This window comes from Peromyscus californicus, unplaced genomic scaffold (assembly GCF_007827085.1).
Source record: "Peromyscus californicus insignis strain IS unplaced genomic scaffold, ASM782708v3 Scaffold_11__1_contigs__length_118956290, whole genome shotgun sequence".
Taxonomy (NCBI): Eukaryota; Metazoa; Chordata; class Mammalia; order Rodentia; family Cricetidae; genus Peromyscus; species Peromyscus californicus.
In genome coordinates, this window is record NW_026294402.1 from 69,007,045 (window position 1) to 69,028,948 (window position 21,904).

Genomic DNA, 21,904 nt, shown 5'->3' on the forward strand with positions numbered 1-21,904 from the left:
TTGGGTTCTGTGTCTCCTGGAGGGGCCCCTGGTACTCTGCAAATCTCAGCTGATATGGAAGAAGGCTGCAGGTCCAAGGTGGGCATGTGTGTACAAACAAAGAATGATGATGATGGTGATAGCTAACATGTGTTGAAATGTTGTCATTTACCAGCATATAAAATACCTCATGCCTTCAGCTGCCGCCAGGAGGCCATTTTGAAATTGACATTTGGAGGGATGAAGTCCAAGGTTTTAAACATGGGTGATTTAATTTTACAATGGGTCTGATGAGTCCTTAGAATCAGTTGGTCAGTAGTTCTGGAAAAGGACCTCAAGGACTGCATGAATGAATATATCTATATATTCTCGTGCTGTTGTAACTGACTAGTAGATCTGAAGCAACTGAGAAAGACTGTTGACCTTTGGTGAGCAGTCATCATCATGAACACACAGGATCTGAGACTAAAACAGCCCATTACTGTCTCCATCATCATGATGAACCCAAGCCCTTTCCTCTTGTTTTCTTCATATATACCATAACAACACATAACTCAGCATGTTGAAGAGATTTTCTTTTATCTAAACATGTATATGTAGCACGAATCTTAACAGGTCTTATTAATAAAAACAAACCCAGAGCCAGGTATTGGGGTGAATGCTGGAAGATCAGAGAAGCAGAACAAGCCACAGCTACCTCACCTTGCCAATTCCTCAGTTGATCCTGTTTCCTCAGACTAGATGCCTCTCAGCTGAACTGTGCTGCTCAAAAGCCTAAAATCCTCACACCTTAAATACCTTTCTGCCTCCTGCCATTACTTCCTAGGATTAAAGGCATGAGTCACCATGCCTGGCTGTTTCCAATGTGGCCTTGAATTCACAGAGATCCAGGTGGATCTCTGCCTCTGGAATGCTAGGATTAAAGGTGTGTGTGCCACCATTTTCTGGCCTCTGTATCTAGTGGCTGTTCTGTTCTCTGACCCCAGATAAGTTTATTAGGGTGCACAATATTTTGGGGAACACAATATCACCACATGTATAGCCTTTACTGGTAATGCCTTCATAAAGGGATGTGTGCGGTACACACACACACACACACACACATACACACACACACACACACACACACACACACACACACGCAGAGTGTACCCCAGGTTAGACACTTGTGTCAACTCTCTGAAGTTTAGCCAGTGATCTAATGCTTTCTTTTACACATGCTTTCTTTTACAGGGCCTGCATTTCGTCATGGGCTACATGAATGAACGGAAGGAGCCTTTTTACAAGGTACTATTCTCTGGAGAAGTCTCAGGAAGAATTACACTGTGGCATATCCCAGATGTCCCCATATCTAAGTTTGATGGTTCTCCTAGAGGTAAGATAGTTTTGTGTCCTTCCCGCCCCCTGCAATACAGTGTCTCATTAGGTAGACTAGGCTGGCCTTGAACTCAAACTCATAGAGATCTTCCTGCTTCCTCCTCCCAAGTACTGGAATTAAGGCTGTGACCCATATGCCCAGCTTGCCACTTTCCATTTCTTTCTTTATTTTTATTTTTAATTTTGTGCATATGTCTGTTGTGAGTGTGTGCACACGAGTACAGGTTACCACAGAAGCCAGGGGTGTCTGATCCCCTCTGGAGCTGTGTTAGAGGTAGTTGTGAGCTACCTGATGTGGGTGCTGTGGATTGAACTTGGGTCTTCTGGCTGAGCAATACATGCTCTTAACTGCAAATCCATTTCTCTAGTCCCAACAGTTTCAGTTTCTGATCTTGTTATCTGAAAACTAATTTGTGATTAATTCAGAAACCTTAGCATGGAGTCATATGGGACTACAAACAAGAACAGTGAAGAGTCTTCACAGACCCTTGTCCTCCATTAGATACTGTGATTATTAAAGACTGCTGACTTGATAAAGTTGAGAGTCACCTAGGAAACACACCTCTGAGCATGTCTGTGAAGAGTCTTCAGACCAGGTCAACTAAGGTGGGAGGAAGGACCTCAGATGTAGGCAGCACAGTCCTGTAGGCTGGAGTCCTGAGCTGAATTAAAGGGAGAGAGCAAGCTGAGCACCACATTCATCTCTCTTTGTTTCCTAAGTGCAGCTGCAGTGTGAGCGTTGTCTGGAGCTCCCATAGCAGTGACTTCCCCACCATGGTGGACTGTGCTCTTGAACTCTGAGCTAAAATATATCCTTCCTTCTTTAAGGTTCTTTTGTGAAACATTCTGTCAAGTGACTGGGGGTGTAATACCGATAGAAAAACAGATATAATTTTTTTTTTTTTTTTTTTTTTTTTTTTTGGTTTTTCAAGACAGGGTTTCTCTGTGTAGCTTTGCACCTTTCCTGGAACTCACTTTGGAGACCAGGCTGGCCTCGAACTCACAGAGATCCGCCGGCCTCTGCCTCCCAAGTGCTGGGATTAAAGGCGTACGCCACCACCGCCTGGCAAAAAACAGATATAATTTAAGTTTGTGGATCTGATGCACAAATACAACCAACATAATTCAAATGACCTTCAGCTGAGCATTCCAAGGGCTATCGACCAGTGTTCTGAATGTAACTGAGCTTTTCTACTGGGTTCAGACTTGTGAAAAGGTGACATCTTTACCATATTTTTCACATCTATTATGAATAAATAAACCAAGTTTTCTGTATGCGTGTGCTCCTTTCAGAAATACCAATAACCACCACCTGGACTCTTCAGGATAATTTTGATAAGCATCAAACAGTGTCACAGAGCATTGCAGACCATTTCTCTGGGTCCAGAGATGAGATGGGGATGACAGCAACCATCACCTCATCAGAGTACATTCCAAATCTTGATAAACTCATCTGTGGCTGTGAGGACGGGACTATTTTCATCACTAAGGCTCTGAATGCTGCCAAAGCAGGACTTCTAGAAGGGGACTCTTTATTGAAAGGTGACTGAATTTTTTTTTTTGCCTTATTCACTTAATTTATCTAATCTTCTACAAGCTATACAAAAATGATTCAGAGGCCTCAGAACTTTGGTGGCATTTGCAGATAAATTTGTGCATAATTTAATACTAAATTAAGCATGCATGTAGGTTTGTGAAGACTCAAGCAGAGAGTGGTACTGTCCCAGCAGAAGCTTCTATTCCCACTTTAAAGGCCACTGTACATAATAGTTTCACTGTATTTCCTAAAATTGTATGTGTATGTGTGCATGTGCAAGCACACACACACACACACACACACACACACACACACACACACACCCCAGCACACTGTGTGCAGTGTTTTAATTATATTACCAAAATAGATGCCATGCTGAGTTATTATTAAATAAATATTAATAAAATATTTTTGGTGCTCATCCTTCAAGAGCTCATTTTAAATGACAAATAAAAATCAAAATTTAGGTTGAAAACCTTTCTGTTAATTGATGCTTAAGTTTTCCAGCCGTTAGCTACTATGAAAGATTTGGAATTGATTATCCTTGAATCAATATTAGTTTGTGATTTTGATTTTGACAATTAAGCTATCTGAATGGTTCCATAAAGAACTTATCTCAGTATATACATGAATACCCAGTAATAACCTGTGAAATTGCAAATATTCCCCCAAATATTGATCAGCTTTTACATTTTTAAAACATTTAGATCTTTACCAATGAGGAATAAAATGGTATCTTCCTGTATTTATTTTTATTTCCTTGTAATGAAGTTTGTGTTCTTATTCATCTCTGTGCGTTATGACAATTGATACCCACTAAACAAATGTTATTATACAATGAGTTGTCATATATGGAAAGGGAAAAAAGAGGGGATGGAGATTTTAGGATATACAGTAAAAAAAATAATAAATGCCTGTGGCTCCCCCCCCCCCCCCTTTTCCTATTTGAGAGGTTCAGCTTAGGGCATCATGCATGCTAGATCAGCATTCTACTGTGGGATCCTGCAAATGAACTTCCTTATTCTTTCCCTGCAGTGGTGGGGAGCAAACCTTACACATCCTATGTTTTGTTGTTGTTGTTTTGCTTTTATATAGTTTTCAATTACAGCATCCTTATCTAGTCCCCATTCTTTCACCACACTTGAACTACTCACTGAGTGTGAGTGACATGTAGTTGACAACAGAGGGGTAAACGGCAGCGATGCCAGAAGTGATAACAAGTAGGTAAACAGCTGCCATTAAAAGTCAGAGAAAATGGTGATGGTAGACATTTTAATCTAGGCCGATTTATCCTAATATCAAAAAAATAAACAGAAGCCTGCCCTTGACTGACAGCTTCTGAACTAACATTCATTACGGCTTGCTAAGGCCAGAATAAGAAGCAGAACAAAATAGCAGGTCTTTGAGAAGATTCCATTTCAGTTTGAATAAAGAGGGTGGTAAATGGCCTTATCGAGTTTGGAGAATGTGGATAGCAGTGAAAGGAGTGACAGGGGCTAGCAGCAAGGGAAGCAGCCTAGCAGCAAGGGAAGCAGCCTAGCAGCAGGCCTGAATTCTAGTTTAGATCTGGTTTGAAAGACACTTGCCCACATGTCCATGTGCTCTCCAGGCACTGTGCTGAGAATATATTCATTTCATCCAACAGTCTGTCCAAAGTGAGGGTGGCCATTACTTGTATCTTGAAGAGGTAGGTAGAATCTGTGAGTCAGAAGAAAGGATCAGATATCAGATGTCCACATCTGTGGCAGCAGAGGTAGAAAGTGATTGACTCCCAGATAAAGGGAGGATTCTGTTGGCAGCAAAGCTTACACCTTGTGCCCAGCTTTTTTTTTTTCATTATGTCATTTTTTTTCATTATGTCATTTTTTTTCTTTATTCTTTTTTTTTAATGCTGAATGCTGTTTATCGAAGGAGGGAGGAGGTCTTAAATACAGGCTTACAGCACAATGGGAGAACCCTGGAGGGCAGAAGTTCACTACAGATGTTTTACAATCTTGCATCTAAGCTGTTAACGCCCATTATGCAGGCTACACAGACAAGGAACTTCCCTTAAGCATTCAGGAGGATGGAACCTGGGTGGGAATTAGCATAGGGAGGATATCAAGGTCAAGGTCAGCAAGCAAGGCAACCCAAAATGGGGGGCCAGGGCCCTACAGGTCCCCCTTTTACTAAAAAATGAGCTTCTGACTTAGGTTGAGTGGGACATCACCTTACCCGTCATGGAGATGCCTGCCCAGGCCACACAGGCGCTCTGTCTTAGGTTGGTGAGCGCCCCCCCCAGGTATTACCCATCTCTGAATACTCATTATCATACAGGCTCAATCGTGTGTGTGAGCTGCAGAGTTAACTGCTGCTAAAGATCTCAAAATTGTGCCCAGCTTTTGACAGAAGGAGTTGGATGACCTATTTGAGCCAGGGATACTTTATCTGTAAACAACGAAGAAGAGGTAGAAGTTGATAATTTCAAAAACCTTTTGTAGCAAAACATCCTTTGACATTTGCTTTTCTTTTCTGTTAGATTTAACTTGGCCGCTCATGTGAAGAGGGAGTCAGTGACTAGGTCCTTCATGTTATAGCATGTCAACAGCCATCAGCAAACAGGGGATTTGAATAACCAAGTTTCCCACCTCATTCAAAGCTTGGTCTAGCTTCAGATGAGGACTTTTGCTTTTTGAGAAGGCTGCTGAATAGAATTGTTTCCTTAGCCAACTGTGTGCACATGTTAAAAATGTGTGAAACAAAAATCTTAGAATTACCTTTAAAATAATTTTGTGCTACTTGGTGTCTGATCACTTTCCAGATTCCCCCTGTCATACACTTCTCAGAGGCCATCACCACAGCGTGACTTCACTACTTTACCCTCACGGGCTTGCTTCAAAATTAGATGAAAGTTGGCTGGTATCTGGGGATCAAGGCTCCTGTGTGATCCTGTGGGATATTTTTAGGGAAGAAATTCTGCACACGTTCTTTTTGGAAGCTGGTCCAGTAACAAGACTTTTGATGTCACCAGAGAACTTGAAAGTAAGTGAACATAAAGAGTAAAACATAACACAGCTTGGTGGTGGTAGCACAGGCCTTTAATCCCAGCACTCAGGAGGCAGAGGCAGGTAGAGCTCTGTGAATTCAAGCCCAGCCTGGTCCACAGAGTGAGTTCCAAGACAGTCTCCAAAGCTACACAGAGAAACCCTGTCTCGAAAAAACAAAATAAAACAAAACAAAAGAGTAAAATATAACACACAATTTAAAAAGCAAACAACAATAAAACCCTATATTCCCACTTTAGAAACACAAACAGTGTTTCTTAAGTAAACATTGGATCATTTATAGCTTTATAAAATCCTCTTAATGACATACTAAGTTTTTTTTCTCCCTAGTTCTTCCTTAATCTTTAGTATGGAATTTTAAAATAAATTCAAAGATTATGCAAAAACAAGTCAAAGAATGTAAAAATCTATAAATTAAAGTTTAGCTTTGATTTCCTTAACAAATACTGGGTGAACATTTGATAAATATTGAATTTATGAGCATCAATCTACCCTGATGGGGAAAACGAAATAACGATAGTGCTTGTCTTCTCATGAGACAACAACTTAAATCCAGCTAACAAAGAACTGAGGTCTTTGTTAAAATGTGAACTAGATTTGAGAAAAAAAAAAATAGTCTGTGGCAATACAGATAAGGTGTTTGGTAAGTTAGATTGACTTATAAAATTATGTCTATATAGTTTAAACACGGAGAAATTGACGCTGTATTTTGGTGATAAGATAGAAAGAAACATATTTCTTGATCACAAAGTATTAAACTAAACAGTGAAATGCTATTCCAGAAACTTCCATGTTGACAATTGGAATACTGTGGAATATATTTTATTTTATTCCCGAATCTCTCTCTCTTTCAATCCTTTTCTCTTTTCTGCTCCAGGACAGAAGTCCAAGTCTGTCTCAACCCTGTTCTCTTTCCCTCCTGCCCTAGTCACAGGTGATGGAGCTGTTCATGTCAGAATCCATTCAAAACAAGTCAGAGCAAACAGGGATTTATTGAAAGAGTGCAGTGGGCCTCAGCCTGGGGGTCAATAGAAATTAAACTATGAATTCAGAAGTATTGTTTATGCCTCCAAAAGCACGCTATTCTGCAATTCTCCCTCTCTTTTCCTATGAACTATTTTATCTTCTAGCTTTCAAATGTTTAGAAAGCAGGGTTGGATCAACCTGGTGTGGGTCATCTAACCTGTGATCACTCATGACCATTTGATTTATATTCTTGTGTTGTGTGTGTGTGTGTGTGTGTGTGTGTGTGTGTGTGTGTTTATATGTATGTGGGGGTGTATGTCTGTGTATATATGCGCCTGTATATGTCTATGTGTGCGTGTCTGTGTCTGTTTGCATGTCTCTGTATGTCTGCGTATATATCTGTGTGTCTGTTTTCCTCCCCCCCCTGTGTATGTGTGTGTGTGTGTGTGTGTGTGTGTGTGTGTGTGTGTGTGTGTGTGTGTGTATGTGTGTGTGTTTGTTTCTGGATCACATGGAGCTTCACATTCTAGAAGCTGTGGAGTATACCTGTTCTCCACAAGGTAGGATGTCTGGGGAGCTATGACGTCTGACCCATTCTAAAGTCTAGCCTCCATCTGTATCACGTCTGTCATTTTGTGATTTTATTTTTCTCCTCAGTATTTCTTTAGTCTCCTTAAAATTGGCAGTGGGGAGGGGCATGCTGTCCAGTGCCCACACAGAGATTTGCTATCAGTGCTCGAGCTGTTGTTCTGGATGGGTCAGCAGCCCCTGTGCGATGCTAAGGATTGAATTCAAGGCTGTGTGCCTGCTAGGCAGATGTTCTTCACTACTACATCCCAGGTCACTTACTAACTTTGTTTAATTGTTTCATTTTATCAGTTAGTTTCCCGGGTTGGGTGATGAAGGTGACCACTGATGACTTTGACAAATGCCTTCAGGACTGCTGTCCTGCAAAGTTCCTTGCGTCCTTGCATTTTTGAAGGAGCACATTCAGCAGGAGCCATCTAACGATGCCCTGTTTTAGATAGTGTCTACACTAAGTTTCCTGTTTGGATTAGAATCTGTGGAGTTCTGGGAACCGAACCAAATCACATTCTGAGGCTTTAAGTGGAAAGTCTCAGCTCTCGATACCCTTGGGCCTAAGTTCGTGTCCACAAATAGCTTCTTTTTGTGGTGACAAATGAGTTCTGGGGTTTATTGTGTTCTGCCCGGTTTCCGACGTCAGCATCGCTGCCGGCATCTGCTGCTGAGTGATGGGAACCCTTCGCTATCTTCCGCGAGGATCTGGCTGTGCCCCATCACTTTCACTCCTGTCCCCTGACCTTCCTGGTGGGTTGGTGAGTTTAAACTCTGCTCTCTCTACAGCTGACTCATGAGTGCCCCCTGAAGAAGTTCTGTTTAATGCAGAAATGCACTTTTGGAAATAGCTGCAACAGCATAGTGTGTGTGTGTGTGTGTGTGTGTATGTGTGTCTGTGTTGTGTCTGTGTGTGTGTGTGTCTGTGTGTGTGTGTGTATGTGTGTGTGTGTGTGTCTGTGTGTGTGTATGTGTGTGTGTGTCAGGGGGAGAGTTCTCTCATCAGATAGCATATGGCTTTTCACTTACGTTGTGAAAACGTAACCCGTTGTGCTTCTTCTACAGGTTAGTGATGGTCAGATACTCTGCTGTGTGTGTGGTGACCACTCTGTGGCTCTCCTTCACCTGGAAGGGAGACAGTGCCTCCTGCGTGCCCGGAAGCACCTCTTCCCTGTGAGAACCATCAGATGGCACCCAGTGGAGAACTTTCTAATTGTTGGTTGTGCAGACGACTCTGTTTACATCTGGGAAATTGAAACAGGTAATCAGAAAGGTCAGCCCTGGTTATCCTTTATCTGTCTGTCGGTGGGCAAGCATTTGTCCAGATGGAAAGTTCCATAAGTCACACGGTGATGACCTCAGTTGTTTTCACTGTGGGTTGGGCTACGTTTATAGCTGCAGTGGAAGTGTGGGAAATAAAACACAGTGGCCTTAGTCAGATCCTGACCAGCTGATGATTAGCTGACAGGGCAGCGCTCAGGAATGAGCCGGATATTTCTGGAAGCTATAAATAAAAACATAAGTTATCTACTTTAATTATTAACAAGAGAGAAATTTAGTGTCCTACTGGTCTCAAATTATCATTAAATTCTGCCTTCTTCAGCATAGTCACCAACTCAGCAACATTTTGAGCTAATTGATGATCAGTAATAATGGAAGATAATTAATTATAAAAACTCCAAAAAACTTGAGTCAGGGAAACTGAAGACTCAGCAAGCAGTTCAACTGAACTTTTTTGATATCACACCACAGAGTTGTGTGTTTGGAACATTGACAGGATTTTCTTTTTCTTTTCAAGTTTGATTAGATGTCTGAAGACAGAATAAATAACACATTTCAGAAAGGACTGGGAACATACCAAAGAAGGGAGGTGTAATTACTGCATAGGAGTTAGCATGGCCCTCTTGGGAGTGTGTTCCACGGGATCTATTGCATATTTTTTATTGATCAAACAGTGGTGGTTTTAGGTTGGGTGTTGTTCACAGACTGGGTAGTTTCTAATATAGTTTGGACTTATACTTTGCCGAAATAATTTCCATTTTCTCCCCCTTTGACTGTCATGGGATAATGATGGTGATTTGTACACTGGAGTTTCCAGAGCCTCCTGACGCTGCCCTGCCTTTGGACCATGTTTAACAGCTTGGGCGGCTTCAGTGTTCATTTTCTCATTTGATTCTCATAACTTGTGCGGTAGATGTGTTGGCAGGGCACACCACACCTGCTGTGTAAATACGCAAGATTGCACAGCTAGCAAATGGGAGACAGTTCTAGGTCCTCGGTGACACTTCACACAGTAAATCCAAAATTATGATTTTTTTTATTCTATAATTAGTTTTTGCTTTTACTTTATGTGTGTTATGCCTAAGCATATGCTTGTGCATCATGTGCATTTAGTACTGGAGGAGGCCAGAAGAAGGCGTTGGATCCCCAGGGACTGGAGCTCTAGTTGTGAGCCACCCCATGGGTGCTGGAAATTGAAGTCAGATCTTCTGCAAGGGCAGCCAAGGCTCCTAACTACTGAGCTATCTTTTCAGCTCCAATCAGGAAAATTTTAAAAATCCATGTGTAATCTATGGATCTGAGTGATAGCTGAATATAGTGGGTAGAAGAGATTTTAAAATATTGACTGCTTCCAAGACCTGGTAGGGAAGAGCGAGCTACTGGCCATGGGCAAATCATGTGACTTATCTGCAAGACAGTCCCCTTGTAATCATATAGGATTAAATCAAATAATACCTCTCATATTGGAAAACAAGCAGTAAGTCATTAGTAATATTAACCACATCATCATCATCATCATCATCGTCATCATCATCATCATCATCAAAGAATATAGCTGCGAAGCCCTTTTCTGTGAAACATGAGTGCTTATTCATGCATGCAGCTGCATGTTTAAGTGGGGATACTTGGGGACCAAGCTTATTTTTTATAGATAATAGAATCTAGAAAAAATGGAGAACTATGTGGTCACTCGCAAATGTTCATGGTTCTACTACAAAATGAAAAGAAACAATTTCACCTTGCTCTCAGAACATGCATGGTATGTTGCTAGAGTTTTCCTGCCTGGCCCACAGTCAAGACAAATCTCTCTCACCCGCCAGTCCCAAGCCGCTCAAACCCGATCAAGTAAACACAGACACTTATATTGGTTTCAAACTGTATGGCCGTGGCAGGCTTCTTGCTAACTGTTCTTACAGCTTAAATTGATCCATTTCTATTAATCTATACCTTGCCACGTGGCTTGTGGCTTACCGGTACTTTACATCTTCCATGTCCTGATGGCGGCTGGCAGTGTCTCCCCCACCCAGCTTCCTGTTCTCTCAATTCTCTTCTCTGTTAGTCCCGCCTATACTTCCTGCCTGGCCACTGACCAATCAGTGATTTATTCATTGACCAATCAGCAACACATTTGACATACAGACCATCTCACAGCATGGTATAAATGCTATCCCCTTACTGCTGTGCACATTCCCATGTCTATAAACAGATGCATGCGTTACATTTCAATCATAGTCCTAGCAGGAAGCTGAATCCAACTCATATTTGTCAAATGATGAGAAATTCATGAATGGAATAGTTGTAAATGTGTGGGTCGGGGTGAGGGAGCAGGCTGCAAATGGGGTTGGGGAGATGAGTGATGAGTTCCCTAGCATGTGGGCATGGGCAACAACAGGAATGTCCGCCCCCACCCCCACCCCCAGCCCTGATAAATGAAGCAGAAAGAACCAGAAGGTAACTGAAAACCAGGAAGTTCAGGGGATGCTCCGGGCAGACATGCAGGGTCGAAGGAGGGAAAGCCACGGAGCAGTTCTCATCCTCCTAACTACCGCCTTCATTATTTAATCACACTAGACATCAGAGGTGACGGGGCTGGTTCTTGGCATCAGCCTCAGTGAGCACAGAGCTGGACACAGGCAGTAGGAACGGATGGGCTGGACGGTCCAATGGACAACGATCAGTTTAGCGGCTGTCATGGAGAGAACATATTTTAATTCATGAGTCTCTTAGAACTGGCTATGAATATTGTTTCTGTAGGAGTGTTGTATCAAGTAAGCGCATGTTTGCTGCCAAATTAACCTATGGGATGTTTGTTCCAAACGAGGTTATTTATCCTTTGTTAACTACGCTGTTGTCCTTTAAAAAACAAACAAACAAAAAACAGTATCAATTCAACCTAGGAAAGTAGTATTATTTATATATCTATCTGAGTCTTCATATGGGTAACAAATCCCTTTCTTTTCCCAAATTCTATCCTAATGATCATCGGACCTCTGACCTCCTTTAAACTAAGTTTACCTAATTTCCTTTAGCCTTGTGTCTGGCATTAGCTTTGTTGAAGGTTGTTTTTAATCTCTGCAGTTCTTTTTCTTCCTTTGAGGTTTATGTATACTCATTTTATGAGTACGTGTGTTTTGCCTGTGTATATGCCTTGTACCAAATGTCTGTGGGTATCAGAAGAGGGTGTCAGATCCCTTGGCACTAGTGTTGTATATGGTTTTGAACTGCCATGAAAGTGCTGGAAATCAAACCCAGGTACTCTAGAAGAGGAGACAGTGGTCCTAATTTCTGAGCCATCTCTCCAGCCCCATTTGCTTAAGATTGAAGGGACTATTTTTCTCTTCCCAAGCTGGACATCAGCTGGCTAAAGTGGTACCATCATCTTTCTTATGCCTTATTTCTTCATTGTATTCTTTTTTATATAAAGGTGGAAAGATCTGGAGTCAGGAAGGTTTCGCACGTGTAGTTTCATGTTAGGGAGCAGGGAACACTGGCTAAGACCAAAACTGTTTAAGGGGAGCCTAAAAAATAGAATATGCCTGCTCACCGACGTGCCTGGCACACAGCAAAATGAACTAATGAATGGATGGATGAGTGTAGTCACCAATGTCCCTGGGCCTTAGTGGCTGTAGGATGGAGTCCCCAGCATCCGCAGTTCCTCCCTGGCTGCTGCCTGGCTGGAAGCAGCCCTGAGCTTGCTGCTCCACACATCCCACAGGATCCTGAAGCTGACGCCTCCTCAGAGGAAGGACAATGCTTTTTCTACTCCAGGAGTTTTTCTGGGCCTTTGTCCCCTTGCCTGTGGTTGTGCAATTGGCTCGACAGGGTTCGAATCACGTGACTGGATGTGTTCTTTGTTCCAGTATTCAGCCTCCTCTAGACACAAAGGAGGAATCAATTGACTAAAGTGAGTCAGATGTTTCCCAGCACCCGCACACCTCCAAAGCCCAGAGGAGGGGGGAATAGCAAGTGTCAGTGGGACAGGAAATCAAGGAAAGGGGCCTGGAATGAAAAGACATCTTCTAGGGCTACACTCCCATGCCAATTTCATGCTGAAACTGTATGCGGTCTTTCTTTCTGTGACAGGTGGCATGGCTGGATGCATGTCTGGGTGATGCTCTGGGGTCATAGGTGGGCACGCTCACCTCATGGATGACCAAAATAGGGGATTGTTGGTTAACACTGAAGGCTCTTGTCCAGGCTGAGGGCAGAGAGCTACAGCATTGAGTGGTGAGGGCTTCCAGTTTTACTTATTGATCTGCTGGATGTCCCGTGATGTTTAGGCCTGATTAGGAAGGGGAAAAATTGGAGATGTCATTTTGATTAATATTTGTGCTCCCACAGCGTGTTTGGCACTGAGGACTCCGGGCCTCACTGCTGCATGGCTGACACAATAGAAGTAATGCATTACTGAGTCTTCCCCTACATGCACACCAGGAATAATTTTCTGCTCCGAGCTAATTATCCCTTTTACACATTAAGTTTGGCGTATTTCTGAGGGCTTTCGTGTTTACAGTAACAGATTTGCAGGGCAGAAACCTATACATTGAATTTCTTATGTGCTGTAAATGTAATGGTTATTTTTATTCCTGAATGTTTCCTGATCAACTTGTGCTACCTTTAGAACATAGTCCATATCGAGCCACTTAATTACTTTTTGTGGGGGAAAATGAAATCTCATTTGCTGAAAGATAAAACATTTCTTGATGGGATGGTTCAGTAGTTTTTCAGCACAGGGTTGGATTGTAAATATATTCAGCTTTGGGGCCTTATGGTTTCTCCTGTGACTTCTGAAATTGCCCTTGTAACTCCAGAGAATCTGTATACAATACTTAAAGTATGGTCAAGGCTGTGTTTCAATAAAACTTTATTCAATAAAACAGAAACAGGCAATAGGCAGCTGTGGGTAATATACGTGAGACTTAATAATTGTTCTTCTTAACGGATAGTGTTGGGGTTGGGGAGATAGTTCATCCAGTAAAGTGCCTGCTGTACAAGCATGAGGGCCAGGGGTTCTATTTCCAGAGCCCATGTAAGAAATGTCAGGGTGTGGCATACAATTGTAATCCCTGTCTGGGGAGGTGGAGACAGGAGGATCCCTGGGGCTTCTTGGAGAGCCAACCTAGTCAAATGAACATCAGGGAGACTCTTCCTCAAAAACTAAAATGTACAGGCATTGAGGTGCCTCAGTAGGAAACAAGCAAACTAGTCGCCAAGTCTGATGACTTGATTTCAACCACAAAACCACAGGTATGTTCTCCAGGTATGTACCTTGGCAGGCATGCCCTCCAAAACTGAGAGCAATTGTGGAAGACACCCCAAATCAACCTCAGACCGCCAAGTCACATGCATGCATACATACATGTACATGTACCTGCAAACATACACATGAACAAATACATAATTCATACACATGAAAATATTGTCTTCATAGCAACTCATTCTTAGTTCAATCCACCTTACTGACTGTGGAGGTTTGGGATTGCTGCTCTCATCTCACTAGTGAGAAAATGGAGTTGAGACAGCCTCGGTGTGTCTAAGGCAGCTGCCCGGATGTCACCCACGTATTGGGACACATGTCTCTTCCTGAACTCTGGTGTGCCCCTCACTGTATATTACACAGTACAGTTCCTGCAGATGAAAGCCAGTGTTCTGTAACCATCAGGCAGGAGCTAGATAAGAAAAATGCTGGGAAGAGAGGGAGCAGCTTCCAGAAGATTGCTCGGTACTCATTGGAAGGAGGATCTCTGGCTGTCTCTCAGAATGTGACTTTTAATTTACACGTGGTCCCAACAGCCATCTGATTTCTCACATGACAGATTACACACAGCAAAGTATAAGCAGGAGGTGGTTTGTGACAGGCACACCTGAGAGCAGAAGCGACAGCTGACAGGAAGGCACGAGAGACCGGAATGTGTCAAGGCTCAAGCCAACTCCCAAGCTCAGGATGGGTAGCTGGGGAAAACAATGCTGAATTTGTTTCTACCATAGACAGTAAATTTCCAGCCCCATAATTTCTTTTCCATAATGGATTTATTAGTACCAGCTGGAGAGCTCTTTTGGTCTTCAATGTTGTTGTCTAATTAGGGGATTTGGTTGTTTTTTGTTTTGTTTTTGGTTTTTTTTTTTTTTTTTTTTTGAGACAGGGTTTCTCTGTGCAGCTTTGGAGCCCTTTCCTAGAACTCAGTCTGTAGCCCAGGCTGGCCTTGAACTCACAGAGATCCACCTGCCTCTGCCTCCCGAGTACTGGAATTAAGCCACCACTGCCCAGCTCATTAGGGGATTTGTTTCCATAGTTTCAAGGGAAATGGTAAGAATTGTGTTTTAAAAAAAATTTAAGAAAGATTCTGGGCTGGGAGATAGCTCATCGGTTAAAGTGCTCAACAGTGGTTAAAGACCCACAAACAAGAGAACCTAGAGTTCCAATCCCCCGTAAGCCAAGTAACTATCCAGTAGGTGTGACAGCTGTCCTGTAATTTGAGCCAGAGACAGGGCATCTCTCTCTTCAACCCATCCCTCCCCTACCCCCAGCAAAATGGCTAGGAAGACTAGCCTTATTGGTGAGTTCTGGATTTGATTGGCAGACTCTGTCTCGAAGAATGAAGTGGAAGAATGATAGAGGAATGTCCTGTACATCAATCTTAGCTATACACACACAGACATCCGCACCTATGTGAAGGAGCATACACACAGGGAGGCACACCACACACCACACACACACACACACACACACACACACACACACACACACGAAGAAGAAGAAGAAGAAGAAGAAGAAGAAGAAGAAGAAGAAGAAGAAGAAGAAGAAGAAGAAGAAAACATATATGAGCAATGATCTTTGTCAACTAAAAACTAATAGGCCATATTTTCCAAATATATTCAACACTTTGTCTTGAAACTGTGTAGAGTGAAAACTGAGGAATACATGGGGCCCACAGTTTACTAGATCAGTGGTCATATTCGTTCTAGTGCTATAGAATCTGTGGTTAAATTCGAACTTTGCCATAACAAAGTAGCATACAAGTTGGTTCTGGGAAAAAAAATTTCCCAGTATCTAAGTTTGAGTCCCTCATGGAGTACAATGGTGAATATTGGTATAACAGGAAATAACAAATGTTGAGATGAGCCCCAGGACCAACTGTACCACTCTGAGGATACTGTGCTTGGTTTCTCACCCAGGTCACCATTGTCTAGCTAAAGCGGTAAAGTTATAGCATGTGGGATGCCTTGTCAGCAGGGCTGAGGTTTATCGTTCACTGCACACGTAGTAGAGGTGGGCTGGAGTGGGCAGCATCCTGCCAATCACAGTTTCTCCAAGGTGTCCTTTTCCCAGAACTGCTTGGTTTTGTTGTGGCAGATTGCAGATGGAACCCCCTGGAGATGATTGCTTTTAGAAAAGGGAAAACAGAAATGCATTTGAGTGCAAGGCAAGGTTTTCCTGTATCGCCTTGTCTAAGGCTGGTTTCCTTTATCATAATAATTACTGGTGTTATTACCCAATGTCTGTTTTTGCTGTGAAGCGTGGTTTTGAATCTTCACTCTCTCCTCCTTGGCCCTAGTTATCCAACAACACTGTAATTTGGAGTTGTGTGTGTGTGATCATGAGCGCTTGCATGGGTTGGTACACAGCTGGGAACATGAACTTTAAGATTTAGCAACTGAAAATTTATCCAGCTAAGTTTAATCTCTTAGGTAGGAGTCAGTGCCCAGAGGGGGTAAGAACATTAGTGTGGAGAGTTAAATTACCCATGTTTAAATTTTGTTCTACCACTTCCTGGGTGTATGAATATGTGAGTGTGTATGTGTGCATGTGATTGTGTAGGGGCGTGTGTGTGTGTGTGTGTGTGTGTGTGTGTGTGTGTGTGTGTTTATTTACGCATCCGAAGTTTAATTGAGCTATTACTTAACCCTGTCTTTTGACTCTCCTGGCATAACACATAGGGCATATTACTTTGGTGCTTGCAAGACATCTTTAGAACATTTTGTGTGCTCAGAAACAAATGTGAAAATCAATACGATGTCATTCTAATTATAAAAACAAACGCTGTCTGCTTTTCACCAGTTAGGCCCCACCCCCATCCCCCAACCTCCGTCCTTACATCCTTATTGCATCCATTCGGCAGTTGCTGCCTCCCTGGGTTTTGCTTTGGAAAGAAAGTCCAAGCTGTGATCACTCTCAGCAGTTCCTGTGGTCATACTGCACTTGGGGATAGAGTGCTGGCTGGGTGTGGTGTCACCTAGCCACATCCAATGTGCAGGGGGCTCAGGCTGCAGAATCTCAGGCAGCTGCTCTGCAGCTCCACCTTAGTGAAGACCCTTCTGCAAATGTGTTACAGGGACACTTGCTACCTTAGCAGGGCTCTTAGCTGTGGTGCGGAGTGGAAAGAAGCCCAGAGGAGCAGCTGCCCTCCCCAGGTTTCCTCCTTTCAGTAGCCCACATCTTCCCAGCAGCCAGCTGCCACAGAAATGATTTGGAAAGCAAGACTCAGTGGACTGTAATGACTGGTGCTGGGGGAGTGTAGGAAGGGGGAGCGGCGGGGAGGGAGGCTTCTCTGATTTGGCCACAAGATAAAAGACACTGGACTTAACTTCATTAGTCTGGGCGCATCAATAATATCCAATATCTACCATTCACATGTGTTAAGATTAGATGGGGGAAAGTCTTTCATGCCTCTGGAAAGAACCAAGTAAAAATTAGTCCAGGGGTCAAGTCCTTGTCTTGGTGTGCAGAGGATTTTGTTGGGTTTGTCGTTACATGTCAAAAATAATATTGGTTATTTATCTCTGCCTTGTTGATAAGATCTGGGTATAGATCATCCCACCCATTCTCCCACTCTTTGCGCAGACCCAGTTCTGATATGCCCATCCATGCTTAGAAGACCTTAGACCTGCTTCTGCAACTGGCAGTGGGGAATCCCAAGTGCACTAACAGACCTAAGACACTAAGAGTCATAGGTGGGGAGATGGCTTGGTAAGGTACTTACTGGGCAGATGTGAAGAACTGAATTCAACAGCAGAGGTTATAACTGTAGCAACCCAAGCGATGGACATAAAAGGAAGCTAGAGAGACACAGGTCGACAAGGGAAAGTGGGTCCCTGAAGTGTCTACTTGTTCCCAAAGAGCAGAAGAAGATGACTGGGGTGGTTATATAAACAGGACCCAGAGGAGGAAGGGGAGGCCCTAATGGGCCTATGCAATAGTCAAGCCAGCTTCCCTGTTGGGACTCCCAGCTTTAGGCTTCTCCCCTCCAGGGGGGTACAGCTATTGCTTTCCCTTCCTCCATAGCTTGGTCTTCTGTTTCCCCCAATGTTCAATTGTTGTCTGCGCCATAGAACTTGGGGTTCCCCTAGGCAGCCACCAGCACCCTGTTACAGTAAGATAGACAGCATGTGATACTCTGGTCAGATAACAAGAAAATCGTCAGTGGTTTTATCCAGTTCAGAGCCCATCAGAGATGCCTGGCCATATAGGGAATTTTATGGGCCTAAAGTATTTACCATTTCTTTCCCCTCACTTTTATCAACAATGTTAATAAATAAACTTGAATCATTTGAAAATGTACACTACCAATGAAACAGGAAATTAAATAATTTCACGGGCATTGAAAATGTTTAAAAATAAAAACAATGATTGATTGGGGTCTTTATCATCCTTTGTGTGAACTATAGGCAGATTTGCCAACTGATTACCTCACCAGTCAAGGCCTTCCTTCTACCCCCCTCTTCTGTATCACCATCCATTCATCACATACTTTAAACTAAGCACCAAGTATCCCAGCCCCTTTGGCTTGTGGCTCTGCTACAGGATCATACAAATACTCCATTACTCACCTTTCCCATCCCCCAGTTTCTTTTCTGGATTGATTTAAGAATTAAATAACACTGGGGGCTGGGAATATAGCTAGTTGGTAGAGGGGTTGCATAGCATAGCACAGAGCCCTGGGTTCCATGCTCAGCACCACATAAATGGGGTGTGAGGAGCCATGCCTCTAATCCCAGCACTTCAGAGATGGAGGCAGGAAGCTCAGAAGTTCAAAGTCACCCTCAGCTGCATAATGAGTTTGAAGCCAGCCTGGGCCACATGAGACCCTCTCTCAGAATAAATGGTAGATAATGGCAGACTTAATGATAAAGAGAGATGAAGAGCAAAAGGATAACAAACAAACAAACAAACAAACAATATTTTACAACTTACATACAATCCCTCCAGAAAGAGAGTGTTGGAAAATGAATATGTTGGTGTGGCACATGATTTCCCATCTGTAGGTATTTATTGAATGTCTCTATGGCTTGTTGTACTCAAGAGTGTAAGACAGGATATGGAATTACTTTCTGAAGTTTTAAAAGTGTAACAGAGATGCACATTTTTTATATCTTGGTCCTTTTAGGCATTTAATAATTTGTTTCCATAAGAAAAATATTGGAAAAAGAATCATAGATTTGAGTCCAGGTATGTGTGCCAATCAGGAGTCCTGGCTATATTGCTTCCCTACTGCTGCATAACAAATAACTTCGAACTTAAGATCTTTAGTTTAATATCTCACCGTTCTGCAGAGTAGAGGTACGGGTGAATGTCACTAGCTTCAAGGCATTGGGTCTCACAGGGCTAAAATAAAGGCACGAACCCCCTTCTTGCAACAGCTGCTTTTCAAGGGCTCAACTAGTGCTTTAATTAGGGGCTGGGGAGATGTGCAGTCAGGAGAGTGAGCTTGGATTTCCAGTACATTTAAAAAGCCAGGCATGGTGGTATACACCTGTATGCCAGCGATGGGGAAGCAGGGACAGGAGGAAATCTGGGGTTCAAATGACCAGTCAGCTCAGCCAGATCTGTAAGCTCCAGAGACAGTGAGAGACCCTGTCTCCAAGGGTAAGGTGGAGGAGAAGGAAATGAGGAAGAGACTTGAATCTACCTCTGGCTTCTCTCTGGAAACACACACGTGCTTGCACATGTAGACACATACAAACACATACATGCTTGCACATATAAGCACAAACAGCAAAAAAAAAGGTCAACTAGTGAGAACTGGCCTAATTGAAGGGTCTCCTTCTGAGGTCAAGGAATTAGTAATCTTAATGACCATTGGACTGCTATGACATCCCAGTCCCATGGCAGAAGACTGGAGAAGATTGAGGGGCACTGGGGATTTATTTAGAGAGTTCTGCCTGTTTTCTTGGAGCCCAAGCCTGAGTCTGTAAAGACTCCAGAAGTGAGTGAATCCTTGGAATTGAAGGGTGGGAAGTTGAAACAACATTTTTTGCATACCTGGGTATGGACATAGTATTGACTCTCATCGGTAGATTCTAGTGGTAGTATCCTGAGCCTCGATTCTTCCAAACAAACTCCACAGTCCACTGACCTTGAGCTCACTCATTTGCCCACTCATTATTTGACTGATTGCAGTCAAAACCCTTCTTTCCTCCCTATTATATCCTCCCCCTATGAACACAAAGGAAACAAAGCAGAAACAACAAGACCCTCCATAGACTTTGCCCTTCACTCAGCACCTTATCCGGGAGAGCACACTTCAATTCTGCCTTTTCCAATATGCTTCATCTTTCCAGGAAAAACTGTAGATCAGCTCAGCAAGATAATGACCTAATTACCTGAACTGATGCCAGAAGCAAATAAATGATAGACTGGAATGTCTTCAGGGCCATTGCAGCCAATAAGTCAGCTAACCTTCAATAAGATGCATGAGGGATAAAATCTAAGAGAGTTATTTTAAAATTAAAAATAAATATACCTGGTATCGGAATGCAAGGCATACAAAGTGAGTGGCATTTTCTGTTAGTTAGAAATGTGATGATTTTTAATGCTATGCATAAGATAGGTGATTGTCAATTTAAGCATACTTTTAATGTGATAAAGCAAAACATGCCTTTTCTGTGCACATCCTCACAAATTAGTTCATTTAGTTGTAGAATGAAGTTGAAAATTGAAATTTAGTCATAGGTAATGTTGTTAGCACACGTTTAAGAAGAGAGATCATTTAATAAGAAAATAACAGGAAGCATCTGGTTTGAAATTTGCTTAAAGTTAGCATTTTGTTTATAATTTGGACGCATGTCAGCAACTTGAAACCTCTGTGTATCTCATCTCTTATTCTCTCCCCTCTTCTGAGCCTGTCATTGCGTTTTTCTGGAGGTCAATGGTCAGAATTGGATGTGGGGGTTGAGTGTGTCCCTCCGGTAAATGCTGGAATTTCTGTGAAGGTGCTGGAGGCAGAGCTGGGGTTCAGGTCACAGAGGTCAGAGATTTTTTAAAAAAATGTATTCTATACCCTTAAGGTATAGAAGGTTGGTGGGAAGCCAGTCCTGAGTTTGTTAACCTACTCAGGCCTTTGCATAGTGTGAAATGAGTCAAGTCATTGAAGATCTATTTTACAGATGGATTTATTCCACTCTGCGATAGTTAGGAAAGAAGAAAGTGCCTTTATGCTTGGTTTAATATTTTCAGATCCATTCCCCTTCCCCACGCTTCCATTTCTTTCTAGTTAGCTAAATCTAAATCCCATGCCTCCAGGGCCTCCCCTTGGTCAAACTCACATCAGTTTCCTATTTTCCAGGGTAAGATGCAGTCACTGTGAAATGCTTTTATTAGGCAGGGCCGCTGGGTCAATCTCCATACACTTCTGTGAGCAAGTCACTGAGCTTCATGTGCAGCTGAAGATAAGTGAGAAATCTCACAACACAACCAATGGTCAGCTTCCTCCACACAGAGGAATTTGATTACTTTTGGCAGCCATCTGTTTGACTGAAATCTGATTGTATGAGTGTGGCTACCAAGTTGGATAATGAAGCTACTTTTTAAACCTATTCTATTTTACGTGTAGTCACTTTGAAATATAACTGTTCCTAAGCACTGCCCCACAGCACATCAGATTCAGCTGAGGAAATCCTACTGATGGAGACAAGTCCTAGATCTATTATGTAATATTTCATGTTCTTACCATCAAGCTCTGTTCATGTGCCTGTTATTAATCATAACATCAGGTTTCTTTTTAGTAAATTCGGCTAATGTTTTAGGTTTCCACAATGCTATGAGTAGAATGTTTAATTGAATGCATCTCCTGTTTTTTTTTTTTTTATGGACAAGTCTGAGCTTTTGGTGGCTCTGAGATTTTGTGTTCCTATGATAATTTTATTT

General features: G+C 42.5%; 1 protein-coding gene across 3 annotated transcripts in view; it reads left to right on the top strand.

Annotated features, from left to right (window-relative positions):
* Positions 1-21,904, top strand: part of Wdr72 (WD repeat domain 72) — a 163,645-nt gene that overhangs the window by 16,369 nt on the left and 125,372 nt on the right. For all 3 annotated transcript variants that reach the window (XM_052729321.1, XM_052729326.1, XM_052729334.1), the window contains exons 9-12: positions 1,213-1,354; positions 2,650-2,898; positions 5,694-5,914; positions 8,545-8,740. In XM_052729321.1, the coding sequence (XP_052585281.1) occupies positions 1,213-1,354; positions 2,650-2,898; positions 5,694-5,914; positions 8,545-8,740 (808 nt within the window). The remainder of the gene's footprint in view (positions 1-1,212; positions 1,355-2,649; positions 2,899-5,693; positions 5,915-8,544; positions 8,741-21,904) is intronic.